The sequence below is a fragment of the Panthera pardus genome, unplaced genomic scaffold (assembly GCF_024362965.1).
Source record: "Panthera pardus isolate Hobbes unplaced genomic scaffold, ASM2436296v1 HiC_scaffold_2, whole genome shotgun sequence".
NCBI classification, from domain to species: Eukaryota; Metazoa; Chordata; class Mammalia; order Carnivora; family Felidae; genus Panthera; species Panthera pardus.
The window spans coordinates 113,821,664-113,847,788 of NW_026526765.1; the positions used below are offsets into that span (position 1 = coordinate 113,821,664).

Consider the following 26,125-nt stretch of genomic DNA (forward strand, 5'->3'; position numbering starts at 1 on the left):
AATGTGACTGGCTACCAGTTAGGTATGCATGCTGACCAAGTTAAAACAGGACCAGGTTACTATTTCTAAGAGGCAACTGTAAGTGACAATTAGGAAGAGGGTAGAGAACTATCAGAGCCACCAAGACGGCTTGGACAGAAAGCAACCTTCTGAACTCTTGGGGCAGGGAAAGTCACTTAAAAAAAAAAAAAGTGTTCCCTGTCACACTCAGGGAAGTCTGTAAGACATGAACAAACTGTGCATGTAGAAACCATGAAATGGGTTCCAAGTACAATCACAACCGTGTTTTGTTAGAACCTAATGTCTGTAAGAGCAGGGATTTTTGTCTGTTCCCTCACTGCTGTATTCCTAGTGCCTGGCACATAGCCAGTTCTTAATAAATTTGTTGAGTGAGCAAATGTTTTGTTACACCATGAACTACAATAATTTAAACACAGAAAAAAATGCCTATCTACATATTTCATAACCATGGCAAACTTTTAATCACAGACTGGCTTCCTATTCACCATTCAGTCAAGTGCCCTCCCAGCCTCCTCCTCAAGAAACGTCTGTTTCAGAAAAGCACGCTCACTACTTGAACAACAAAACCTCCTCTCTTTGCTCCATCTTTTCAGTCTATAAGCATTCTCCCCTCTCCCAGCCTTAAAATAAAGACCAATCACATCAATCCTAAATGCTTCTTTGCCTTTGCTAACCCTTAGGCTTTCTCCTCTCTCCCCTGCCATCTTCTGCCAGCTTCTCAAGAGGAGCCTGGGCTTCCTCACCGCCCTGTTACTCCTTAACAAAGCACAGGTGCTCCGATGCCCACCACCCCACTAAAACTGCTGGTCAGAAGACAGTCACTACCACCTTCACATTCCTTGCCCAATGGCACTGCCACTGCTGACCATTTTCTCCATGGACAATGTCCTCTCCCCTGCCTTTTGGGTGTCATCTGTCCTGTAACATCTCCTTTGCAGGTTCTCCTCTGCTCTCTTCCGTGAAATCCTGGCACTCCTCAGAAGGAGGAATCTGAGCTAGGATTTCCCCACTACTCTTTCAGAGGTCCGGAAATGAACCAGGGCTGATCTATCAAGGAATTAAAATTGCCCACAGCAACTCTCCATTCATTCTTCAATCTTCAGCAATTGTGAAAGATTCTGAGCAACCCAGGGTTCAAGTGAGCAAAGGTATCCTTACAAACATTCATAAGAAGCCATGAAACTTCAATCCCAAAGGAGGAATTATTATCACTGTAATAAGATATGTAAGATTAAGCATATCTTACTTTCCACAAGTTATTTTCTTAAAAGATGTATATAAGTAAAATACACATAATAAAATAATTTTCAGGAGTTTGGCACTGCATCATTCTTGATTGTTTTCCTGGGAGAGTGTGTGTGTGTCAGCTTACATTTTTTATTAAGAGGACTTTCTTACAGCACAACGGTATTTCTTTCTTCATCTTTTTTCTTCAATGCCTACATCATCTGTACCCTAAAAAGATAATCAGTAGGCAGCATTTATGAAGTTGTCCTCATATCCAGTATATACATGAATACTGTCAAATCCAGGCAGAATGGACAACTACCCCTATTTTCTCCAAGAGTTTCTCCTGAACCTAGCTACCAGTAGTGCTATAACCAGTCAGAGGACACAAGAAGTCAATCATCTTTTTACCTCCCCAAATGAGTTCCTAGCACAGTAGTATGCACACAGTATGCCAGTAAACATGGCCTGAGTTGAGGTGACAGTTTAAGTTTCTACAAGGAGCACGTATGTAAGTTTTACAGGACAGCAAATACATTACTATGATTTTTAAGAAAACAAAATAAGGGAATAAAAGACAGTTAAGGGCAAAGATTTTATCTTGCCCTGAAGGAGATTTCATTTTTACCTGAGTGGACTTTCTATAGTTAAAGATAATCGCCTTTGTTTGTTAGGGAGGCATAGGGTCAGGGAGATTACTGAATTTTCTCAAAGCCACTAAGCTCTTCTAATTATCAAAGAAGATGTCTGCTGAACACAAAAAGAGATTCCACATTTGGGAGGCAGGCATTTGTTAACTTACATTACTAGTAGAGAACAAACATCAATAAGAGAATGGACTAGAATTCACTTAGGCATACTTCTATATTGGATGTTAGCCTTAGATATTAATATCTTTACTCAAATTAGTAAACAGGCATAACCAACAATTACACCAACCAAAAAAAATGCTGAAGTCTGAATTGAATCTTTATTTAAAACCACAGGACATGAAAAATATTTTTTTAAGACCCACTTACACAAAGAGTTCTAATAACTACATTTAGATGTAAAGAAATAAATTTCAAAATGCCTGAAATACCCAAGGCAGCTACCTTGGAGCATGCACTAGGACACTCATGTGCAAGCTGAGGAGAGGCGGCACAGGAGGGAGTGGGTGTAAATACAGAACAGAGGATTACTACTCTGTCTCTTACTACTTCATTTGCCTGGAGAGGCTGCCTAACTCTTGTGAGGTATCTCCACCAACTATATAATGGGAATAATGGCAGTGTCACAGGGTGCAGGGGAGACCAAGTCTGTGCGTGCACTCTGTGAAGGGTGAAGGCTCCACGGTGTTAACAATGACTACTTCTAATGCAAGTGCACTCCAAGCATATCTCCCATTCTGTTGGCAAAGGTCTGTGCATTAATCCATATTTTGGGAATGCAAACTGGTGCAGCCACTCTGGAAAACAGTATGGAGGTTCCTCAAAAAACTAAAAATAGAACTACCCTAAGACCCAGCAATTGCACTACTAGGTATTTATCCAAGGGATACAGGTGTGCTGTTTTGAAGGGACACATGCACCCCCATGTTTATAGGAGCACTATCAACAATAGCCAAAATATGGAAAGAGCCCAAATGTCCACTGATGGATGAATGGATAAAGAAGATGTGGGGTGTATATATATAAATATATATATATATATATATATATATATATATGTAAAGAAGATGTGGGGTGTGTATATATATATATATATATATATATATATATATATATATATATACACACACACATACACATACACACACACACACACACACACTGGAGTATTTCTCGGCAATCCAAAAGAATGAAATCTTGCCGTGTGAAACTACATGGATGGAATTGGAGGGTATTATGCTAAGTGAAATTAGTCAGAGAAAGAAAAAAATCCTATGACTTCACTCCTATGAGGACTTTAAGAGACAAAACAGATGAACATAAGAGAAGGGAAACAAAAATAATATAAAAACAGGGAAGGGGACAAAACAGAAGAGACTCATAAATATGGAGAACAAACTGAGGGCTACTGGAGGGATTGTGGGAGGGGGAATGGGCTAAATGGGTAAGGGGCACTAAGTAATCTCCTGAAATCATTGTTGCACTATATACTAATTTGGATGTAAATATAAAAAAATTAAAAAAAAAAAAGAATCCGACCATATTTGCACCCTAGAGCCTACTCTCTTCTCTGGCACAGTAAACACAATGAAGTCTAAATTTATTTGTGTTTACAATTGGCTTTATTTTATACCAACTTCACGTCACAATGAAAAAGGTTAACATGGTTCAGTGATGCTTCCTGTGTATTCTGGAAGACTTAACCATAATTTAAAAAGTCATAATCAGATATGATTTTTACTCCAATAAAAGGCAAGAAAAGGAAATAAATAAAAGATAATAAAATGTATGTGCTGGGGTGCCTGGGTGGCTCAGTTGGTTAAGTGTCCAAATCTTGCTTTCACTTCAGATCACGATCTCATGGTTTATGACACTGAGACCCGCTTTGGCTCTGCCTGTCCTCCACTCATGCTCTCTCTCTAAAAATAAATAAACTTTACTATAGATGCTGGAGAGGATGTGGAGAAACAGGAACCCTCTTGCACTGTTGGTGGGAATGCAAATTGGTGCAGCCGCTCTGGAAAGCAGTGTGGAGGTTCCTCAGAAAATTAAAAATAGACCTACCCTATGACCCAGCAATAGCACTGCTAGGAATTTATCCAAGGGATACAGGAGTACTGATGCATAGGGGCACCTGTACCCCAATGTTTATAGCGGCACTCTCAACAATAGCCAAATTATGGAAAGAGCCTAAATGTCCATCAACTGATGAATGGATAAAGAAATTGTGGTTTATATACACAATGGAATACTACGTGGCAATGAGAAAAAATGAAATATGGCCTTTTGTAGCAACGTGGATGGAACTGGAGAGTGTGATGCTAAGTGAAATAAGCCATACAGAGAAAGACAGATACCATATGGTTTCACTCTTATGTGGATCCTGAGAAACATAACAGAAACCCATGGGGGAGGGGAAGGGAAAAAAAAAAAAAAGAGGTTAGAGTGGGAGAGAGCCAAAGCATAAGAGACTGTTAAAAACTGAGAACAAATTGAGGGTTGATGGGGGGTGGGAGGGAGGGCAGGGTGGGTGATGGGTATTGAGGAGGGCACCTTTTGGGATGAGCACTGGGTGTTGTATGGAAACCAATTTGACAGTAAATTTCATATATTAAAAAATAAAAATAAATAAATAAATAAACTTTAAAAAAATGTGCTGATGTAACTCAAACCTATCTCCTGATTTAAAATATATGTATAACGTATATAAAACATATATTTATATATATATTGTGTGTGTGTGTGTATATATATATATATATGTGTGTGTGTGTATATATATATATATATATATATATACACACACACATATATATATATATATATACAAGATTATCAAAAAGGTTAAGAGCACACAGTCTTGGAGTCAGACTACCAGGGTTCACATCCAGGCTTCAAGGTCAACTAGCTGCCAAGTTACCTCAACTCTCAGAGTGTCTGCTTTCTCAGTTGTAAAATGGGAATAAAACTTCACAAGGATGGTGTAAGTCTTAAATGAGAGAAGCTATAGGATGCACCCAGTGGACCAGGCACGGAGGAAGTGAGCTATTACTGCTCTTTCCAATAAGAGCAGCACAGCAGGAGTACGCTGCTGAACTAGGATGAGCTGATGGGAACTCAGCACTGGCCAGCCCCAGCCGCCTCAGCCCAGGACTCCACTGCTCCAGATCTCTAATGCCACTGTGTTACTTAGAGAGGCAGGTGCTTGCACTTTGGAATTCTGAAGTGCTGGGACCATAAATCCTAGTGCTGCATTGTTACCCTTTGAAAGCACTTTCATAGCCATCATTTCGTTCAATTTTCTCAAATTCTTGAAGTATGAAAGACATTATTTCCCATTCATAGATGAGGACAAACTCAAAGTGGTTCAAGTACTTTACTCAATGGTCTGCACAGGTGGGAAGACAGTACTGGGTACAGGCCTGTTGGTGTGAGCTGATGCTAACACGCCGTCTACCACAATCAGCTCCTGGAGAGCAGGTTCGATGTTTTTCAACTAAAGACACAGAAAATTCCCTATACAATAGCTGAAAGGGGAAAGAAGGAATCAGATGTGTCCATAAAGAACTCTTGAATTTGAAATGCAATTTGATTAGGCTTTTCATTTTAAATGAAACAGGAAAAGAAAACTTCAATTTTCTATCAGAATAGTTTTCATTTTCAAAGTATTATCCACATTTTCTCACCTTTAAGTTGGGCTACTTGACTCTTCAGAGGTCAAAGAAAAATTCTTGTGGAATTCATTTGTTCCTAATTTTTTTCATTAGTCCTACATAAGCAATAATAAACATCTTGAAATAGACTAAAATATTCACGTTTTTAAAGAATGTTTAAAGTTCTAAGAGAAAGTAACAGGTAATGATTCAAAATATCATTTAATAAGTGAAGTGAACATGCTACCAATTTTTTGAAAGGGCAGTCTAAAGGCCCCACTTGTAGTTAGTCTGATTAAACTTGAATCACAAAATGAATAATTAAAAACACATCAAGTCACAAATCAGGGGCTAAAAAAAATTTAGGCCTAGGTGTTTTGTGGTCCATCTGCCTCTGTCAGAGTCTAGCTATCCCGTAAGAAGCTGATCAGGTTTTGCAGTTCACTGGCCGTAAAGATCGATTTCAGTTGCTGCTGCCACTGCCATCACTGCCACCACCAGCAGCCCCTCTGTTCTCCATCCCATTCCTGATCTAGTCGCCTCTAAAAGTCTCAATGGCTGCTTCTGTGCTCCAGCAAGGGAGAACAGGTCAATATCCTGAGCAAGTCTTATCCAGAAGCAGTTCTCTGGTACCTGAACTGATATAAGCCAGGGAGTCCACCCCGGCTTCAGCTGCAGCATAGCAGCAGACCCCTCTGATGTCCAGGATCCAGGGTGACACCCAGTGATATTTTGCTTCTCAGACTTATACAGGGGAGACCCCAAAATAACTACTAGGCAGCAGGGCAGAAACTGAAAGCCACAGCAGCCAAGAGCGCTAACTTCACCATTTCCTCACAACAATCACAGGTGACATAATCCTGGAGGGGAGGTGGTGATGGCTGTCATGTCTTCACAGTGCCCACAGTGTCCAAACCCCAAATTCTTACACATCATCTTAAGAAAACAAGATTTTATCACATTTTCACAGGTAAAAGAGCTGTGGAAGAAAGGGCTGAAATTCTGAAATTATAATATTTCCAGGATATTTTAACGGTTTATGGAAAAAAACACTGTATTTAGAAAGATTTGATGCACACGGCTAACTAAGCATATGGGGGAAAAATGAACACTTAAAATATATCCCTTAAGCAGAAACTTTTTACGAAATGCAAATACTTTTATCAATGTTTTTAATGCAATTTCTCACAGTACAGTTAAAATCAGTCCCAGATTAGCTATTTAAAAAATCAATAATTGATAGCATATTATTTTTCTAGGTCTTTGGGCTAATTTCTGTGACAGATTTAAAAACAATACGGCTTCAGCCAATATAAAATGTAGCTCCTGTGCTCTGTATTCCCATGTAATAATATACTGGGGCAAAAGTAACCCAAAGCATGAGGACAGAAATCAGCCTATGAAGAGAAGGATGGTATAACTATCCAAAGTGTACAGCAAATTGATCACAAGTGCAAACCCTATCAATGCTTAATAAATAATTTATAAAGTAATATTTATTTTTAATAAAGGACTAAGAAATAGAGAAAAAATGTGATTGCAAAGGCATTATAGGAAACTTGCTAAAGCAAAGAATTCAGTGCAGGTGGCTTACTAACAGCAAGTCTTAGAGCCACTGTCCAGCACAAGTGAAAAGTCAAGACCTGTCTGTGTTTTGGGGGGTCGGGGGGCAGGGGACATGACATGTGTATGTATTGTAGGCAGGGAATATTAAACAGAGAAAGAACTCAGAAACAAAAACTTCATTTTGGCTCGGTATATGGCCAACCATATTCTCTACTCATATAAGAAATTTCTACTCATTTGCTTCTAGTAATTAAAATCTGTGACATTCAGTATTTTGGGGAACCTTCAATAAGAATAAAGCATTATATTACACAATTTAATTCTTAGCAAGTTGCTGTATTTAGAGATAAGATGACTTTCAGACACTGATGGTTTTAGATTTTATCACCAAAACTTGGCCCGGGAAGTAAGAGGGAGAAGAGAAATCAAGAAATTTGCAACATAAACCTTTTCTCTTGGATGCCCAAAGTGTCTTTATGGATCTAATCCCCAAAACGGAAGGCTCTGTTCTCACACATCTCTGGCATTATTTAAAACTCCTAGCGAATCCTCTTGCATTGGAGGAAATGTTCTACCATGCATTTATAAAACTGCAGGATGATTTCAGTTTGCATTGTGCAAATTGACAGTCTACCTGCCTTATTCAGTGGTAACAAAAACTTTTGCTAGTTATCAGTCACAATAAGCTAAAGGAATAGTGCTAATTGCAATTGAGACTCAAAAGAACTTTGCTCTATTTCTCATCACAGCTGTGTCTGTGGATAAATCAGGTGCTAGCAGCATGTAGTAAGTGCTCCCAAATATCTGAATAGCTGATCCCAACATTCAAAACGCAGGAACTGTATGGGTTGTGATGGAAGCAGAAAAGGTCAAGTATTCTTCAGTACCAGGAATGCAAAGACAAACAGTGATTAGTACTGGATGTGCTCAGCAATGAATTAGAAGCAGCTTCAGTTCTGTACATGAAGAATAGCAATGGGCAAGAGATTTTCTGTGACTATGCTTCAAGTTGGTACAATCACAGTGATTAAGTCAGTTAAAAAGCCTTATTCCAAACCTACCTGAAAGTCATATTCTTCTAGAACTTGAGCACCAAGCTATTAGATTAAAAAGAAAAAAAAATTCATAGTGAAATTCATACTTTCTAGGAATTGCCAACTCTGTCCAAATTATGTGAAAAGAACCCCCGCAATACAGTTAAATCTGAATTTTCAGTATCAGGAAGCAATACAACTAAGTGTCACTGAACAATGCATTTTAAAGTTTTAAGTAAAAAAGAATGTATACATATGGGCATTTATGGAAAAACTTTACAAATTTAGGAAAAAGACAAAAGAGGGCTTTGTTCGTTAGAAGATATCCCTGGGGATATCCTTTCCTTATACAATTAAAGCTAAACAAACAAAAAAAAAAACCAAAAGGCAAAACAGCTTTTACCAGTATAGTTACCAAAAATTAGATTCAAAGTTACTTTCAAAACTCTTCTCTAACCATAGCTGTTAAACACAAACATGCTAATTACTCAGTCCTAATTTTTCTCCACTTTGCAAAATACTATACTCCCAGTATAGTTACAGGCTTTAAAAAAAAAGTAAGGATTTTCTCATCACTTAATGTCAGTTAATAAACATGATTCCACTTTTCTAGGCCTTCATTGATTTTCATTTGTATTTCTTGTTAGGGCTGATATCCAGGTTTAAAATTTCAAGAGTATGTAAGTTCACAAAAGTAATCATTTCAGTAATTAGAACTAAATACAGCCACAAGCGGTAATTTTCAAATTAAATTTTTGTAAAGTTGTTAGATCTTTAAGGCAACCAAGAGATTATGTAAGTCACCTCTTCTTTTCACAGATGAGAAAACCAAACCCAGAAAACCAGCCCTATGTCCTCACAAAGTGATGAGAACCTTGATCTATGTGCTACCAGTGATATGCTTTATCCCATATCACATAATTCTGAAAGTTGTGTTTTCCATTATTCTAGTAAATAATTTCAAAATAATAAAAAATAAATTCCTCTCAAGATGACACATAATCTATATACATTACCTTTCCTAAATTAATGGTAATTAGTAAGGTAAACTTGAGTGTCTTAACCTCATCTTCATTTGTACAAAGTTTTAACTGGTCTTCATAGTTATTTGCAGTGACATTACTGACAGTTAATGAGTACTTAAAAAAAATTTTTTTAATGTTTACTTTTATTTATTTATTTTGAGAAAGACGGAGCACAAATGGGGAAGGGGCCGAAAGAGAGACAAGACAGACAGACACAATCCGAAACAGGCTCCACGCTCTGAGCGGTCAGAATTAAGCCTGACGTGGGCCTTGAGCTCACAGGCTGTGAGATCATGACCTGAACCGAAGTCGGAGGCTTAACTGACAAGTCACCCAGGCTCCCCTACTGAGTACTTTACTGGGTCAAGAATCAAGCTTTATTATTTCATCTCATCACCCCACTCACACCATTTTTGAGGTGAGAAATATGAGGGTCAGAGAAGTTAAGTGACTTTCCCTGGGTCCAACAGTATTAAGTGGCTAGCAGGTCTGACTCTTAGGGCCCTAATCACTACAGCCCAGTGTAGTGCAGTTCCAAAACCACATTCAGGTTCAAAGTGGATGGAATTTGTTTTGCAGGTAAACACCTCCCAATCTGTGGACCTCTGCAACTGTGGGAGCTGCTGGCCATGCAAGAGTCATACCTTCCAGAAAGACTTGTGGCTGCAGACTACCTTGCACCAGCTCTGATGTAACTCCTTCTTTGGGCCTCCTGTTCCACTTCCTAGCACACTGTGGTTACCTGTAAAACTACAAAAGCTTTTTATTTTGCCCTAAGCACAGAGATCTAAGGATTGACCAGTGGGAGCAATAATGAAGCAAAGAGCTCTGCACGGCTCTCTGGGCACAGACAGAAATCTTGTCCACAGGTTGGTTCCTTAGCCCCATGTACACTCTACTCTCCACCCATTTAGAGCTATTTGAACTATACTTGCAGTTCACTTATCAGCAGAGGGCCTGTGTCTGTTCCCCCTGCACCTCATGAAGTCTCCCTGTAAGCAAGCCCCTTTCACCTGTTTCACAACTCTGCATTCTCCAGAACTTGGCATGGACCTCCCATTTCCCTGAAAACCCTCCCTACACCAGTGTCATTCCCAGATGACTAAGAGCTGCACAACCCTTGTCATCAGCAGACTGTTACCTTGTTAAACTCCTTTACACACATCATCCCTCCTGGGTCCCTAGCACCTTGGAGCCTGGTTCACAGAAGTCACTCAGAGTGCTCTTGAAGGCATGGATGGTGGCGGTGTAAGGGGGGATGACAGCACTGGTAATGGACATTCACCCTGGCATGTTTACTACTCTAGCCTTTGGTTTTTCTGGAAAGAGTATGCAAAGACTAGACAAAAAGAGATTTCAAATGACCCCACTTCTGACAGGCCTGTCTTCCTACAGCCCATCGGCTTCCTGGGACCTTGCCTGAGGAGGCCAGGCAGCTGATATAAACCTTGTGATGATGTGCCCAGGACACAGTCAAGCCCTGTGATTGCAGCATTTCAGCATGTTTGTTCTCCTACGGGAGATGGTCTTGGATTATTCCCAAAGACAGCAATACATTGTGTGGCACCAAAATTTTCTCCCAACATTGCACCTATGAAATTTTCACATAACTTGAAAAATCCGACTCACTGTATAATAACGTACACTTTACAAACAACTCTTCGTAAACACCGTTGTTCAGTTAAGACGTGACTACATACACAATCACAGAGGAAAAACTGAAGAGGTTTAAAAGCGACAAATCTAATTCAGATACTGAGGAACTTTAAATCAGAGTTCAGCAGAATTCACAATACAGTACTGACTTCTGCAAAAAGCCACACTTATATTTAGTAGAATACCAGTAATTCGTTATTGCAAAGGGAATAAAAACATATTGAAAACCATCTCACAGTGGAGATGAGGAGTATTCCAGATGGAGGAAACAGCACATTGAAAATAAAGACGGTGTCCTGAAAGGGGGAGCTAAGAGGGGAGCAGACCTGGTCACCAGGGGCTTCTGAGCTAGATTAAGGAGTCTGGACTTTATTCTGAGGATGAAGGAAAGTTCCGTGGACAGAAGTGTCAGGGTCATACCCTCACTGTAGAAGCCTCACTCTAACTACAGTGTAGGGAAAAGACAGGAAGACATGTCTAAAAGCAGGAGTCTGGTTAGGAAGGAGGCTTTGCAAGATCGAGATGAGGTGACAATAGTGTGACCCTGGATTAGCAGCCGTAGGGTGAATTCCAAGGCTAGCAGGGAACTGGCAACAGTACAACTGGAGACTGCTTGGATGCTGAGGATAAGAAAGCCAGAAGAATAAGAGCACAGCAATGAGGGAGATGATGGCAGGAGTTACCAACAGGCACCCAAAACAAGCAGGAGAACTGAGGGAGAGGATAGAGAAGCTGGGGGGCAGGGTGACAGGGATTCAGTGTGGACACAGGGCTATAGCACCTGCCAGAGCTGCACCTTCTAGAGAAACTATCCCAGAGGCAGTAGGATGCAGGGTTCTGTCAATGAAGCCAAGACATTTCAGGGACCAAAATCAATAAGAATGAGTCAGCAAAGATATAGTTAATAATCTCCTGATATATCCTTTCTCTCTAGTTAATGTCTTTCTTTTAATCTTGAAATGTGGCTATTTAGGAGTTTAGGCCCTTAGTGCAAGAAAAAGATCTGGAATAAAGAAATGTATCTAGGAACTTCCAAATATCTGAGAATTTAGTATGTGATAAAGGGAATACTTTTAATCAATAAACAGTGCTGGGACACCTAGTTAGTCATTTGGAGACAATGAAGTTAGACCCTGTACCATTCCTTACAACTTCAGATGGATCAGAAGTTAAAGTGTTTTTTTTTTTTTTAAATACATAAAAATATTAGAAAATGCTGGTGAATTTGTATAACTTTACAATAGGGAATAGTAAGAACCATTACTTATACAGTGTTTACTGTGCACCAAGCACTCACTGTCTGAAGAGCTATACAAATACTCAGTCCTCATTATAACTATGAAATGGTATCTTCATCTTACAGTTAAGAAAAGTGAAATGCAAAGAAGGTAAGTAACTGCCCAGTTACACTACCTGGCAGTGGTGACACTCTGACTATAATTCATGCATCTGCACTCTTCAGTACTACACAGCACTGCATCTCTAGAAGGCCATGCTATAAGACCTAAATGCAAAAATAATGAAAAGAAAAAACTGAAATCTGAAAAGACAATTAAACTTTCTTTGTGGAAAAACACTCTTAACTGAAATTCATAACACCAAAGTGGAGGAAAACAATTGCAATACATGTCAGAGCTATTCTAACATACAAAGGGTGATCACAAACCAACAGGAAAAAATAAACAGTTCTTACCCATGTATGAAAGAAAATATACCAAAGAAATATGAAACTGTTAATAAATATGACAACTTGTCCAATAAATTATTATGACAGCTTGTCCATAATAAATATGGCAAGTTGTACAATGATGTTAAAAAGCTAAAAAATGCAAATTAAAATAAGAAACCATCTTTCATCCAGACTGGCAAAAAATGAAAGATGGATGATGTCCAATGATAGCCAAAATGTGGGGCCACGGACACTCTCACATACTGTGAAATAAACAGAAATAAATATAAACTGGTACAATGTTTGATGATGCAATTCAGCTATACAATCAAATTTTAAATATCCATGTCCTTTGACTCAGCAATTCCACTTCTGAATATTTATTTTATAGAAATAAATTCTCTAATACATAAAAATGCATATACGATGGCAGTCACTAAAGGTTAATATAACAATCCAAACACAAACAATATAAATGTCTAAAAACAGGAAACTGAGAAAAAAATAGAAAACTGGCTAATGAGACATTCATATAACAGAATATTATTCAGTCATTAAAAAGATAGCTCAGGGACGCCTGAGTGGCTCAGTCAGTTAAGTGACTGACTTTGGCTCAGGTCATGATCTCTCGGTTAGTGGGTTTGAGTCCTACATTGGGCTCTGTGCTGACAGCTTAGACCCTGCAGCCTGCTTCAGATTCTGTGTCTCCCTCTCTCTTTCTTTGCCCCTTCCCCGCTTACACTTGGTTTCTCTCAAAAATAAATAAACATTAAAAAAAAACAAAAAAGATAGCTCCATGTTTATCAACACAACTAACAAAATACTGTCAAGAAAAAGGCAAATTTATGGGGCGCCTGGGTGGCTCAGTCGGTTAAGCGTCTAACTTCAGCTTGGGTCATGATCTCACAGCTTGTGAGTTCAAACCTCACGTCAGGCTCTGTGGTGACAGCTCAGAGCCCGGAGCCTGCTTGGGATTCTATGTCTCCCTCTCTCTCTGCCCCTGCCCTGTTCACACCCTCTCAAAAATGAATGTTAAAAAGAAATCTAAAAAAAAGAAAAAAGAAAATTTTGTAGTCTCCAGTGTACAGTCCTTTTTGTAAAATGATAAAGATACAAATTAAAAAAATAATTGTTCTATTGCTTTCAAAAGGGCTGTCCAATCATTTTAATAATGAAGTTTAATTCTATAAATCCTGAATCCCAAAAACATTATTAGGACCTCATAAAACAGCATGGAGATGCCATTGTATCAGAAGATTGAAACATATTTTCATAATTCAAAATAAATTTAGATTAAAAAACCTAAAACTTTTTCAGGAATATTAATATCTACATTAGTCTGTCACATCTTTTATAAAATCTAAGTTTCAATTAAAATTATCTTATTTACTACCCAAGCAGAATTTAAGAATATTAATAGAAATCCAGAAGATAAAGAGATGCAGCCAATTAACCTCGAAGGAGAAAAAAGGAAGAAATGTGAATGTCTGTTTCAAAACACTTACCACCTTAAAGCATACAGACTTTTCCAAGTAATTAAACCAAAAACCTTGCAGTCATTAAGTAACTTGATCAGTGTTAAAAAGTCAGAGCTTACTGCTTCACTCTTCACAGTCTAACTAGGAGAAAGGTCAGGATATATCCCTAGTGGTAGTGATTAAGAAGTATCTTAAAGAAACTGCAGGGTAGAATATGATTCAAGCCAACAAATAGAACAAAAAAGATTTTCCCACAGAGACAATCCACACGACATTTCTAATGAGTGGCATCCAATTTTACAGAATTCTAACGGACTCTTCAATTATTTAGTACCATCAGGGCTATGTAACTACCTATTCTAGATAATTTAGAAGCTTACCACTTTAAGGATCAAAATACTTGCTACAACTATCTTGAATGAAAATCTTAATATATTATAAACATTCTAATTTCCGTTCACTGAATAGAAAGAAACACCACAACTTTGTTATGATGAGCCACACTCGCCATTATAAAAAACAATCTTCTTCATAGTCATTCTACAAATAAGGAAATTGGTGCTCAAGAAGTAATGTGGAAAGTTTTGTCATTCAAAAAATTCATAATCTGAGAAGCTATCCAGGTATGTGGAACAGAATGTTCCCACACCAGGTGTCCCCAACAGCAATGCTGTGACATCCTCCTCTCCCTCCCTCTCTCCTCTCTGGCTGTCAAATCTCTCTGCCAGTATTGCTGCCATCAGGGAACCTGTCCCTCATACTCCTAGTCCTTCTAATTGGCTGCTTTTGATTGCTGTGTTTTAGGGACACCAAATGGACAAGAAAACAAGAATATCTTAAGTAAGTGTCTGTGAATCCTGAGCCAATGCCCTTAGAACTCTCATTAAGTGTAAAATCAAAGAACTTCAAAGGATAGATTTTGTTACAGGCTCTTTGGCGGCTGAGAGCCTTTTTTCCCTACATCTTAGTGCTAAACCATGTTCTAGATAAGGGAGGCTGCTGGGTTTAGTTACCATCAGTAAACTTTAAAATGTTTTCTTTCTGTTACGTGGGCTCTTGGTTCCTGAAATCTCATACAGTATTTGCCTAGCAAATCTCTTTAGTGCAAATGTGAACTTCTATTTATTACAAGTTGAATTACTATCAAAAACAGTTTAATAAATTTTACATGAAGTAGGGTTATATTGTGACAAGAATCCTGGAAATGGTATTTTAAGTTTACATTACATTACTAGTTTGTGAAAAAGTAACAATTACATTAATGCATAACATCTTTATGAGTATATTTATTCATATGAATACATTGGGACAAGAACCTTAAAACGATATCTTAAGGTTACATAACATTTTTGAGAACTTGAAAAAAAAGGAATCATTATATTAATGCGTGGCACCTTTATGTGTATATTTATTCATATATACATAAATATGCATACACACACATTTTCAGTACCCTAGTAAGTGCAAAAGAATTACATACACACAGTAAGCTCTTCTTACCTACAAGAGATTATCATGCAGTAGAGCAGTCTCCCCTTATCCACTAGGAACACATTCCAAGACCCCCAGTGGATGTCTAAAACCAGAGATAGTACTGAACCCTACATAAATTATGTTTTTTCTAAATTTATAAATTAGGCACTGTAAGAGTAACAGTAACTAATAGACTAGAACAATTATTACAATATAATTTTATAAAAGTTATGTGAACGTGGTCACTTTCTCTCCAAGTCTTATTGTACTGTACTCACCCTTCTTGTGATGATGTAACATGATAAAATGCCCATCTGATGATATGAAGTGAGGTGAATGATGTAGACTTGGCGACGTAGTGTTAAGCTACTACTGAACTTTTTTTAAAAAAATTTTTAACGTTTTTATTTAGTTTTGAGAGAGGGAACATGAGTGAGGGGTGGAAGGAGGAAGAGAGAGTGAGAGAGAGAGACAGAGACAGACACACAGACACAGAATGTGAAGCAGGCTCCAGGCTCTGAGCTGTCAGCACAGAGCCCAATGCGGGACTTGAACGCATGAACCGTGAGATCATAACCTGAGCCAAGGTTGGATGCTTAACCCACTGACTGAACCATCCAGGGCCCCCCCCACCCTTTTAAAATTTTTTTTTAATGTTTTTCTTTATTTTTGAGAGAAAGAGAGAGAGAGAGCATGAGTGGGGAAGGGGTAGCACTACTGAACTTGTGATGACAGTGTCAGAAGGAGGAAGGAGGATCATCAGACTGCGGCCAGCCGACTGAAACCTTGGAAAGTGAAACCATGGGAAAGGGGGTAAGGGACTACTATATAGCTATTTCCCCCATGCCACATTAAGCTGTCCTACCTCAGTCAAGGCACTTGGCATGTCTAATAGTCCATATACCTCCCAATGAATCTATCACAAACTGAGAACTTGGAAATAACAATCATCTAGGCTTTTGCTGTTTATTCGTGTCTCAGCTAGGTCCAAGGGTACTGTGACCAAAGGCGACAAACAGATGATCCACTAGGTTAAACTTGCCATTATTATCCTTACTCATTTATTCCACAAATATTTACTCTGGGGGTCTACTCTGGGCCAGGCATTTGCTAGGTGCCGGGTCCCCATCCAGGCACAGGCACTGCCCACAAAGGTCTTATAATCTTCTGGAGAAGGCAGCAATTCATCAAATGAGATAACAAATGCAAAATCACAACATTGACAGTAGAGAGACACTGTGCTAGAAGCCAGTCTGAGAGACCAGGGAAGAAAAGCTTCCCCGAGGAAGTATCATTGAGCTAAGGTTTGAACAAGGAAGTACTGACATGGGACTGGGGAAGAGTGTTCCCGGCAGAGGGAGCATGCAGTACATGCCAAAGCCCTATGGCGAGAGGTGGAATGCTGAGTTTGAGGAAATGAAAGAAGGCAAGCCAGCAAAGAACAAGGGCAAGTGTGATCTGAGACAGCCTGGAGAGGCGCAGGGCCAGACAGGGCAGGGACTGGGTAGAGCATGTTAAGGATTCTCTGTTTTTAACCAAATAGAAAGCTTCTGAGAGTTTTCATATTTAATCTTACTTACTTTTCTAGAGGAAAATTGTTATAATCAGATTAACATTTTAAAGTCATCACTCTGTGGGCACCTGGCTGGCTCAGTCAGTTAAGGGCGTGAGTCTTGATCTCAGCCAGTCTTGATCTCAAGGTCCTGAGTTCAAGCTCTGCATTGGGCTCCACACTGGGCATGGAGCCTACTTAAATAAAATAAAATAAAATAAAATAAAATAAAATAAAATAAAATAAAATAAAATAAAATAAAAATAAAAATAAAAATAAAATAAAACAATCACTCTGGCCATATAATAAGGAGAACAGATTAGAAGGGAGAAAGCAGGATACAGGGGCAAGTCAGGAAGCTACTACATTAGTCTAAATAAGGGATCATGGAAGCCTGGCTTAAGGATGTGGTAACAGTCAAATCCTCAGCCTCTGATGGTGGACTATACACAAGGAGCTGTCAAGGGTAACTCCTAGGTTCTGGTTCTGCCATTCCATAAGCCGAGAATGTATTAGTAGAACAAGGTATAGGGAAAGTCCTGAATTTGATTTTAGATATCTGAGTATGGCTCTGTTACACAGACAGTTAGATGTTAAGTCTGGAGTTCAGGAGAGGTCATGGTTAGGAAATTCGGCAATCATTTGTGAACGGTCAATAATTGATCTCAAGGCATTAATGAGGGTAGGGATGGAGAAGACAAAATGAGAGAAGCCCTAGGATCAACCTGAAGATCTTCTAATATTAATGTTCAAGAGAGTGATGATGGGCCACCAAGCAAGAACTGTCAGGGTGAAGAAGATAATCAGGAGGATTACCCATCAGTCCAAATAACTAGCCACTTGAAATATCAGAAACTCAATTTTCTCACTATTTGATACTTTGAGCATGGCTCTAATTACTTTGCAACTACACTGAGCTATTAAACTAATTACTTTGTTATACATAATATGAAATCAATCGATATGGTCAGTGATTGCTAAATACCAACTATTGCTACTAAATATCAAGCCTAAGAAACAGTTCTTGACTTCAAAACTTGCCTTAAGCTAGACCATGATTAAAATCACATCAAAGTAAATTACTGTAATCTTCAGATACACTAATTTAAAAATAACCACTTTGAGAAAATTAATCCATCCTAACATTTATGGGCACCTAACATTCATGGGTAGCAGACACTAGTCTAGGTACTGGGCAATGGTATAAATAATAAGACAGGATTCCGCATTTGTTAACAACTGATATTTACTATTCAGAATGCTGTTAGACCAGTTTGAAGGTTATTTGATAATATATCAGTTAAATGACTTATTTAGGCAACAACAAAAAAGTAATGATCACGTCTATTTGTCAAGAGTAAAGTCTCCACCCAGTGTCTACTCTCTCCTTACTCCACATACACTCAATATATTTCATGTGATAAACTTAGTTAATGCACTAACTACAGCACTGTGGAAGCTCCAGGGACTTTCTCCATTCTTCAAGAGGTCTGATGGCCTCATTAATGATTTCCAGGTGACAGACTGTACTCTCAGAAATATATGCTTGGTGGTTATTAAGAACTTAACAGTTCTTGGCACTCTATGACATGTCAATCTATTAAACTAAACTAACCAGACTGGTATTCCAAAGGACTCCGTCACTAATAAAACTCCCTTCCATACCAAACATACCTAAACCAACTGTGATATGCCATAGAGTATATAAAGACAAGGATATTTTCTTGATTATCTTATGCCATAGAGCATAATTTACATTTCCCAATATTGTTTTCTTAACTAGCAGAGTTGCTGTTACTAATAATTAAGACTAAAGTTTAAAAGCACCATTGGCATATATTGAGTTTCTTGTTCCCCATACCTCCATTTTCTCTTTCAAGAAAAAAAAAATCACATCTGAACTTGCAGTTCTGTATATATTCCTCTTAAGAGTATAGCCAGAAAGTTTGAAACTCATCTGTATCTAGATTTCCTTTTTCCATTACTGTAGAAATGGAAAAACTACAGCATATACCTGTCCTAAGAAAGGGGAAAAAGACCAAATGCCCTGCAGAAAGTAAAACAAAGCTACCACCCTTAACTACTAATCTGGAAGGCCAACTAATTCCTGAGAAAGTTAGGGAGGTACCATCATATTCACTGCATGAATAGTGTGGAATGCTGTGGATGAGATTCAGAACACTAATTTTTAATCTGGGTGTCTCTCTGAATTCACATCTCTCTTAAAGCACTTAACATGGTACTGCTAACACATGCATACTAGAACCCACCAAGAGAAACTGAGACCATGCATTAATGATCTTTTTCTCTAATACAAAGACTATCATCTTGTAGAGATTCTTACATGTTGGATGAATGAAATAAAAAAAGAAGAACAACAAAGGAGCAAGGTCCAGCTAAACAGGAAGTTTCTCTCCATGTATGATGATTTAGATAAATGAGTGATTTTAATTTCAGCTTCACTTCCCTCCACTTCCGATTTAATACAGCACAAATCAAGAAATCTAAGAAACACTCAACATGAATCAATTATTTTTCGTGCCTAACACAATAAGGTGATCTAGTACAGTCTACTTGTATTACATATACAAGGCCAGGTTACAGAAAACTATGCAGTATATACATATAAAGAGACAAATACATTGGCAATGGCACTCAGTGGAGACCTATTATGTTTACTATGACTCCTGCAGAGTAACTTCCTCCTTAAAAATTATCAATTAATTTAATTATTAATTTGAAAAAATAAAAGCAGCATAGATGGTGGAAAGAAATGAACTGTGGAGTCAGACTGACGGAGCTCTGTCTTCTAGTTATGGGATCAAAGGGCTTTAGCATTACCTATAAGTTTCCACCTCTTGAAAACAGAAATTACAAAGCCTTGGAGGGCTGTAACTTGTCTGACCCGCAGAAGGGAAGAAAGGTGACTACATAAAATGAATCCAAACATATCTGTATGCTCAATGAACATGTTTTAGCCATAGCTAAAATCCTCTTACATATCACCTGACTAATCTCACTGTTTTGCCACAAACCATTTACTTTAATTCTGTTCCTGATTACTTCTTTCATGTTAAAAATGTTCTTCAATTATTTGTTAGAGACAATGTGGATCTATTCCTAATACTGAACATTTGCTTACATTTATCTTCTACCCATTCACATTTTTAAGTAGCTCTAACTTTTGACTTAGGATATAAAAAGAGGCCAGGATTGAGGAAAACCACCAAGTCTAAGGACTATACTTGGTATCTGATATAATCAAAACATTACCAAGGTTAGAGGTGCAATATAGTATAGTTCGTAAGCAGCCTCTGGAGACTATTACTTTTCCATACCACATTTTTCTACTGCCTTTATAGAGAAAGACCCCTCAACCCAAGAAAATGGGTTACAAATGCAAATCATGCTTTCTAACTCAGAGCACTTCTGAATGCCTCATATTTTCCCTCAGGGGAATCCATTCACCATTAACTGCCTTGCCACCCCATTATTTCTTCTTCTGGAATGTTCACAGCCAGTGTCAAGGACTGATGAGCAGACAGCCTAGGCAAGCTGTAGCTGGTTATTTTGCACTCGATGAAAACAAAGAACACTCCTTTCTTTCTATATTTTGAAATCTTCAAGTCAGTAAGTCAATGACCATTTTTCTAAGACAAGCAACATAGACTTGAGGCACTATGAGGAGGTGAAACAGTACCAATGAACAGGGCTACTTCCTGGTTTTTGTATCTAACAAAATGGAGTTATTAAAGAGTATTGGAAATCATACATTAAGGAATGTTGGTTAACCAGTTACCCCTGCCAAAATCAGATATGAAAAGAAAACAAAAGTTGGCAGCAACTATAACTGATATTTTTCTTTCAGAATTATATTTAATAAGGATAATCTTTGAAGAATGCATTAATTTTCTTACTTGATTTAATAGAGAGTTTGGAGATAATTCATAACTACAAAACTTACAAATTCACCTATGTTAACTTCTGTAACTCCCTCTACTGTTTTGTAAAATTGTCAACTTAATTTTTTAAAACTTATTTTTAGGTAATAATGTTCCTGTATCTCCTCTAGTAAAAAAAATCACTAAATTATATTTTTAACCCAGTAGCTTCTAAACGGAAGTGAAAGCTGAGGGCTATATGAGGATATAAAAGCAGCCTATGAAATAGCTTTAGTTTTAACAAAAACTAACATTAACAAGTACAGCATATCTTGTTCTTTCATGGGGCCAGCAAATTGATAGTTAGGGTTTTTTCAGTTACAAAAATAGGATAGAGTAATTATAACTACCAAACTCACAACAGCCTGTTCAATGGAGGATAACACTGCAATTTTTCTTCAAAGACAATAAATAGGAAGAAAAAGTTCCTAATTCTGTAATGTAAGTTAAAATCCCAAACCTTTGGGTGCCACTTTCAGGCACAAAACTTTCATGGTTTCAATTATTACCCTAAAGGAGAGGGTCAGACTTAAACTTTTCTATTTTTAATATGAGTATAACTTACATAATTTATACTGCACAAATATATTTTCTACATTTTCAGTTTCTACATCCAAAGGTCAAAAACCTGAAGGAAATTCTGAAATTAAAAATCATAGGATTCTCTTTAAAACATACAATAGGTCTTTAGACAGAAGGGGTCTCCAGACCCTTACTACTACTAAAACATAAAAATATTTCAAAATCTCAAGGCTAAATTTTCCTCCAGAAAGTACAAATGAAACTGTCAAAAAAGTAAAATGTAGAGTTCAATGAACTCTTTATACTCAAAGTATTTATACCAACAAATGCAAATGAATTTCAATCCCACTGACAAGGAAATTGAAAGGAAAAATCACTATATTTCAAAAGTTTAGGGAATCAACATTTTAGTATAAATGAAATTTGCAGGGATGACTTAGGGTGAACAAACAGCATTCTGGCTAGTGAAATTCATTTTTAAAAAGTGATTATGCTGATTAGCCCATTATTTCACACATTGCACAATTATAATCCACTCCTGAAACAAAGAGGGGAAAAATACCTACGTTATGAAATGCAAAAATTAAGCATAAATTACCATTTCTGAATTCTACCTGCCTCCATCTTAGTCCTCTTATTTTGTGTGGAGACAACACTAAACAACTTCTACACATTATTTTTTACAGTGGTTGCTCTTCTATATTCATAGCTCTTTAATGACTAGAATGCTGGTACTAAATTATTTACTGTATTCAAAAGTTGCTTTCGTCAGAACAGATAAAATTAACTTCTCAAATTTAAGGTTTAATATTTTTATCTGGAGCTCATTTGTAGTATCAACTGCCTTCAAAGAATTATCCTACTGAGTTTTTACTCCAATCTGCAGGGAAGCAGCAAAGTGTAGAGGAACTTAACTCTCGTAAAACTAAGTTATATTTACAAGTGCACGCAGAAAACTATCACAGCCATCTCCTTTCCTTTCAAGATTGCCATGGCACAGTGTTGACCATAATTTTTAGGGTAATTTTGGGGGGGGGGGCGCGACTTCCTGGTAATAAATGAACTGTGGCTTTAAATAAATAATCAAGCTCAAAAAAGTGCCAAAGAACTTTAGATAACCGAAACCAAGGATTCCTACTGTCAGATTCGTCTCACAAGGAAAAAAATCTAAGACAGTCTTTAAAATACTCAGAATAAAGGTCAGGAAACTCTACAGGGCAATGGGTAACTATCACAAAAACATTTCCAGCAACTCAAAATACTCATCAAGACTGTGCTGTGCAAACACTAGTCAGATTTTCTAAAAACATGGATTACGGCTGTCACACTTAAAAGAATTTCCTTTAACATAAAGATTTCCAGTAGCCAAAGAAAGGGTCAGGCCAAGAACGTCTAGTCTGTTACCTTACACATACCGTAATGCATTGGCACTACAGGGCTATGTGAGCCGAAGCCCACCGCACTATGACCCCTGGAATCCCTCAGTCAGGCGGGCGGCCCGCGCAGCTGCACCGAGCAGGAAGCACCGCACCCGAGCCGCGGTCCCCAGCCACGCCAGAGAGGCTGCGGGGAGCAGTCACCACTGCTTTGAAACTGAATGGCTGACACATCCGGTCCTGGCTCTTACACCACTCCGCCAAATGCAAACTTCAAAGGCCAATTTCAAACTGCAAACAGAAGTCACTCAAGTCTCAGTGGCGCTGTCCGCATTCCCAAGAACATGTGGAGCCCCTTGAGGGACGCAATGAGAAAAACCAACTCCAAAAATATTACAAGTCCCCGAGTGTGCAGTCTGCCCGCCCACAACGCTTTGACAGGCGTTACAGCGCCTTCCACCAGGAGCCCCTGTGGTCGTTCTGCCTCCGTCCGGGCCGGGCCCCGGGTACCTGCTAAGGGTCTCTGCCTGTCAAGGCCGGGAGGACCTCACCGCGTTCTCCTCCGTCCCGGGCCCCCCACCCGGCCTCGGGCTGGGCTTCCCACCCACCCCGCCCCTTTTTTTGACCACCGCTTGTTTGCAGGCTCTGGCCTCACCCCAGAGATCCCGGGACTCTCGTCTGGGGGCGCCGCCAACAGGCTTCTGCCCGCCCCCCAGCCCAGCCCCGAGGGCAACACCAGGGTCCCACGCCGGGGGTCCTCCAAGAGTCCCGATTCCGGAGCCCCACAAAGCCAGCCCGGGGCCCTACACCTTATCTCAACGGGTCCCTGCAGCGCGGCTCGCACGCCTGTCACATGTCTACAAACAATAACAAACTCTCCGGCACGTCCCCGCCCCGGGCCCCCGTTGCGTCCCGCAGGCCAGGTCCGGGGCGCCGCCCGACGCCGGAGGGGTCAAAGGGGGTGCCCGAGGGCTCAGATCCCGGCGAGCGGCGCGCAGCTTAGCGGCGCTGAGCGCCGGGACGCAGTGCGCGGTGTCCGGGGTTCATTCATTGCCCTCGCCCGTCCCCCAAGTCCCCGCCGCATCCCCGGCCGCGCAGCTCACCCGGCTGGGGCCGCTGCAGGAGGCGGCTCGGCGGCGGTCGTCCGCTTCTCCCCGGACTCGGCCCCCGCGGGGCTCGGAGCGCCGCTGTCCGGTGCGGCCGCGGGCTCCGGAGGGTGGGCGCCGCCACGGCTCGCGGCTCCGTGGGGTTGCGGCACGGCCACAGGCTGGAAACCGCTCCCGCCCGCCGCTGCGTCCGAGGGCTCCGGCGACGGGGAAGTGGAGGAGGACGGCGGTGAGGCGGCGAGGAAGAGCGGCGGCTCCGGCAGCTGGTCCAGCTCCACACTCCGCACTTTGCGCAGCTGCCGCCGCCGCCAGTCAGCCCGCTCGCGGCCCCCGCTGCCCGCCTCCCGAAGTAGCCCCGCGGCTGCTGCGGGCGCGCTGCTAGCCTTGAGAGCACCTCCACCACCACCCGCCTCGGGGCTCGCCGCCCGGGCGCCCGGGAATCCCGACGACGAGGCGCGATTCCCCGCCGCCGCCGCCATTTTCTCTCGCGGGCTACATTCGCTCGGCCCCTGCGAGGGAGGGAGGGGGCGGGGAGAGTGCAGGGGGCGGGCGGACCGGCGGGCGCTGCGCCGCTAGCGTAGGGCCGCCTGCGCCAACTGCGTGAGCACGGCCCGCCGGGTGCTTGGCCTGGACGGTCTGGCAGGCTCACCGGGCACAGCCAGGGAAGGGGGAGGGTACGGCATGGAGCAGGTGGAAGGAATAGGCTGTGCGCCCGGCGTCCCGCGCTGGCCTGCGAAGTGGGCTGGAACGTAGCCGTCTCGAAGGTGCCCTGAGCTTTGCGTGCTGCACCCAACCCCCGCCCCTGCCCGAGCCGCCAGGTAGTCCCGGGCTGCACCGGCGAGAGGAGGAGCCTCCGTGGCGGCAGCGCGCAGCTTCCTCTCCGCCGCAATCTCGGCCTGGCTCGGTGGGAGGTCGGCCAACGGGAGTTTCAATTCGAACTTAGGTGTGTGGTGCGTTGAAGGGAATGCCGGCGAGGCAGTTTGCGGTTTGTCATTCTCGCTGCCCTTTGCAGTGGTCGTCGGGGAACCCGGGCGAGGACCAACCCCCTCCCCCACCCCGCGCGGGACGCGCAGGTGGCGGCCAGGGTTCTCGGCTTGATGGAAAGCGAAAGTCAATTTTCAGCAGACGTGCAGCCGCGGACCAAAAAGAATAAGTTTTTTTTTTTTAAATGTTTTTCTCTTCCATTGTCCTCCTCCCCCACCCTCCGCAACACGAACTACAAATAAAACTTCAGCGTTTCCTGGAATATCTTGTTCACGACCTGACATCACCGTTTTGGGATACCCCTCTCACCTAGAGAGAGACACGGAGGGCGGGTGCCCCTTATACATCTTTATTTTTTCTTCCGCTGTTTTGGGGAAGGGCAGCGGTTTACGGGACCACATAGAGCGCGTTTGGGGAAGGAAGCTAGGCTGTGCAGGAAAGTGCTCGATAATATCATCCTCGGCCAGTCCCTCCTTCTCCCCCCCCCCCCACTCCCCCCCCCCCCCCGGCCCTGCCCCGCCCCGCCTCTAAATCCGATGCCTCTAGCCGCACGTCCTTCCAAGGAGGGTCTGGCCATGGTCTGGGTTCCCTCCGCCCCGACCCCTGTAGTCCCCAAGTTGCCTAACTTGGAGTTCCGAACCCTTCCAGTCCCTGGGGCAGTCTCGGCGATAAGGTGCCTCGGAATGGAAGAAGTACCATTTACATGTTAATGATTTTCGACCTTTCTTCTGGCGAGTAGATCTTCTGTGTGGCGTTTATTTCTCCCCTCCTTTTCCTCGAGCATGTTTGTCTGTGAGGGGAAACGTCCCACAACCCGGGACCTGCACCCCTATATTTATTTTGTGAAACGTTAATTAAAACATAGCGTGGGGGGATGGGAGGGAGAGGGTTCCTCTCTAACACAAAGTAGAGCGCTGTCTTGTCAGTCTTCATAGAATTAGAAGTCTGAACTGTCTACAAAACAATTCATTTGACTTCTCCAAACTAGAAAAAATGAAAGCCCCATTCCCGAGTATAAACGTTAACTTAGGAATGTGGTGATATTGGAGGGATTTTTAAAATGGCAGTGTAAATTAGCTCAGTTTTGAATACTACTGCAACATCTGCCATAGAATGGTTTTAGATAGTTACATTCAACGGTACAAATTTTGAAAGTTTAGATAAATCTGTTAAAATTTAAAGTCTACATTTA

General features: G+C 40.8%; 1 protein-coding gene across 3 annotated transcripts in view; it reads right to left on the minus strand.

Moving 5' to 3' along the window:
- The window catches only part of MAP3K1 (mitogen-activated protein kinase kinase kinase 1), a 79,470-nt gene extending 55,014 nt beyond the window's left edge, over window positions 1-24,456 (minus strand). The window contains exon 1 of one of the 3 annotated variants that reach the window (XM_019414288.2): window positions 23,947-24,456. In XM_019414288.2, the coding sequence (XP_019269833.1) occupies window positions 23,947-24,428 (482 nt within the window). In that variant the 5' untranslated portion in view covers window positions 24,429-24,456. Of the gene's footprint in view, window positions 1-8,178; window positions 8,205-22,882; window positions 23,378-23,946 lie in introns of those variants that run through there. The other 2 variants (XM_019414291.2, XM_019414290.2) reach the window with 2 other exon arrangements.
- Window positions 24,457-26,125: the final 1,669 nt, after the last annotated feature.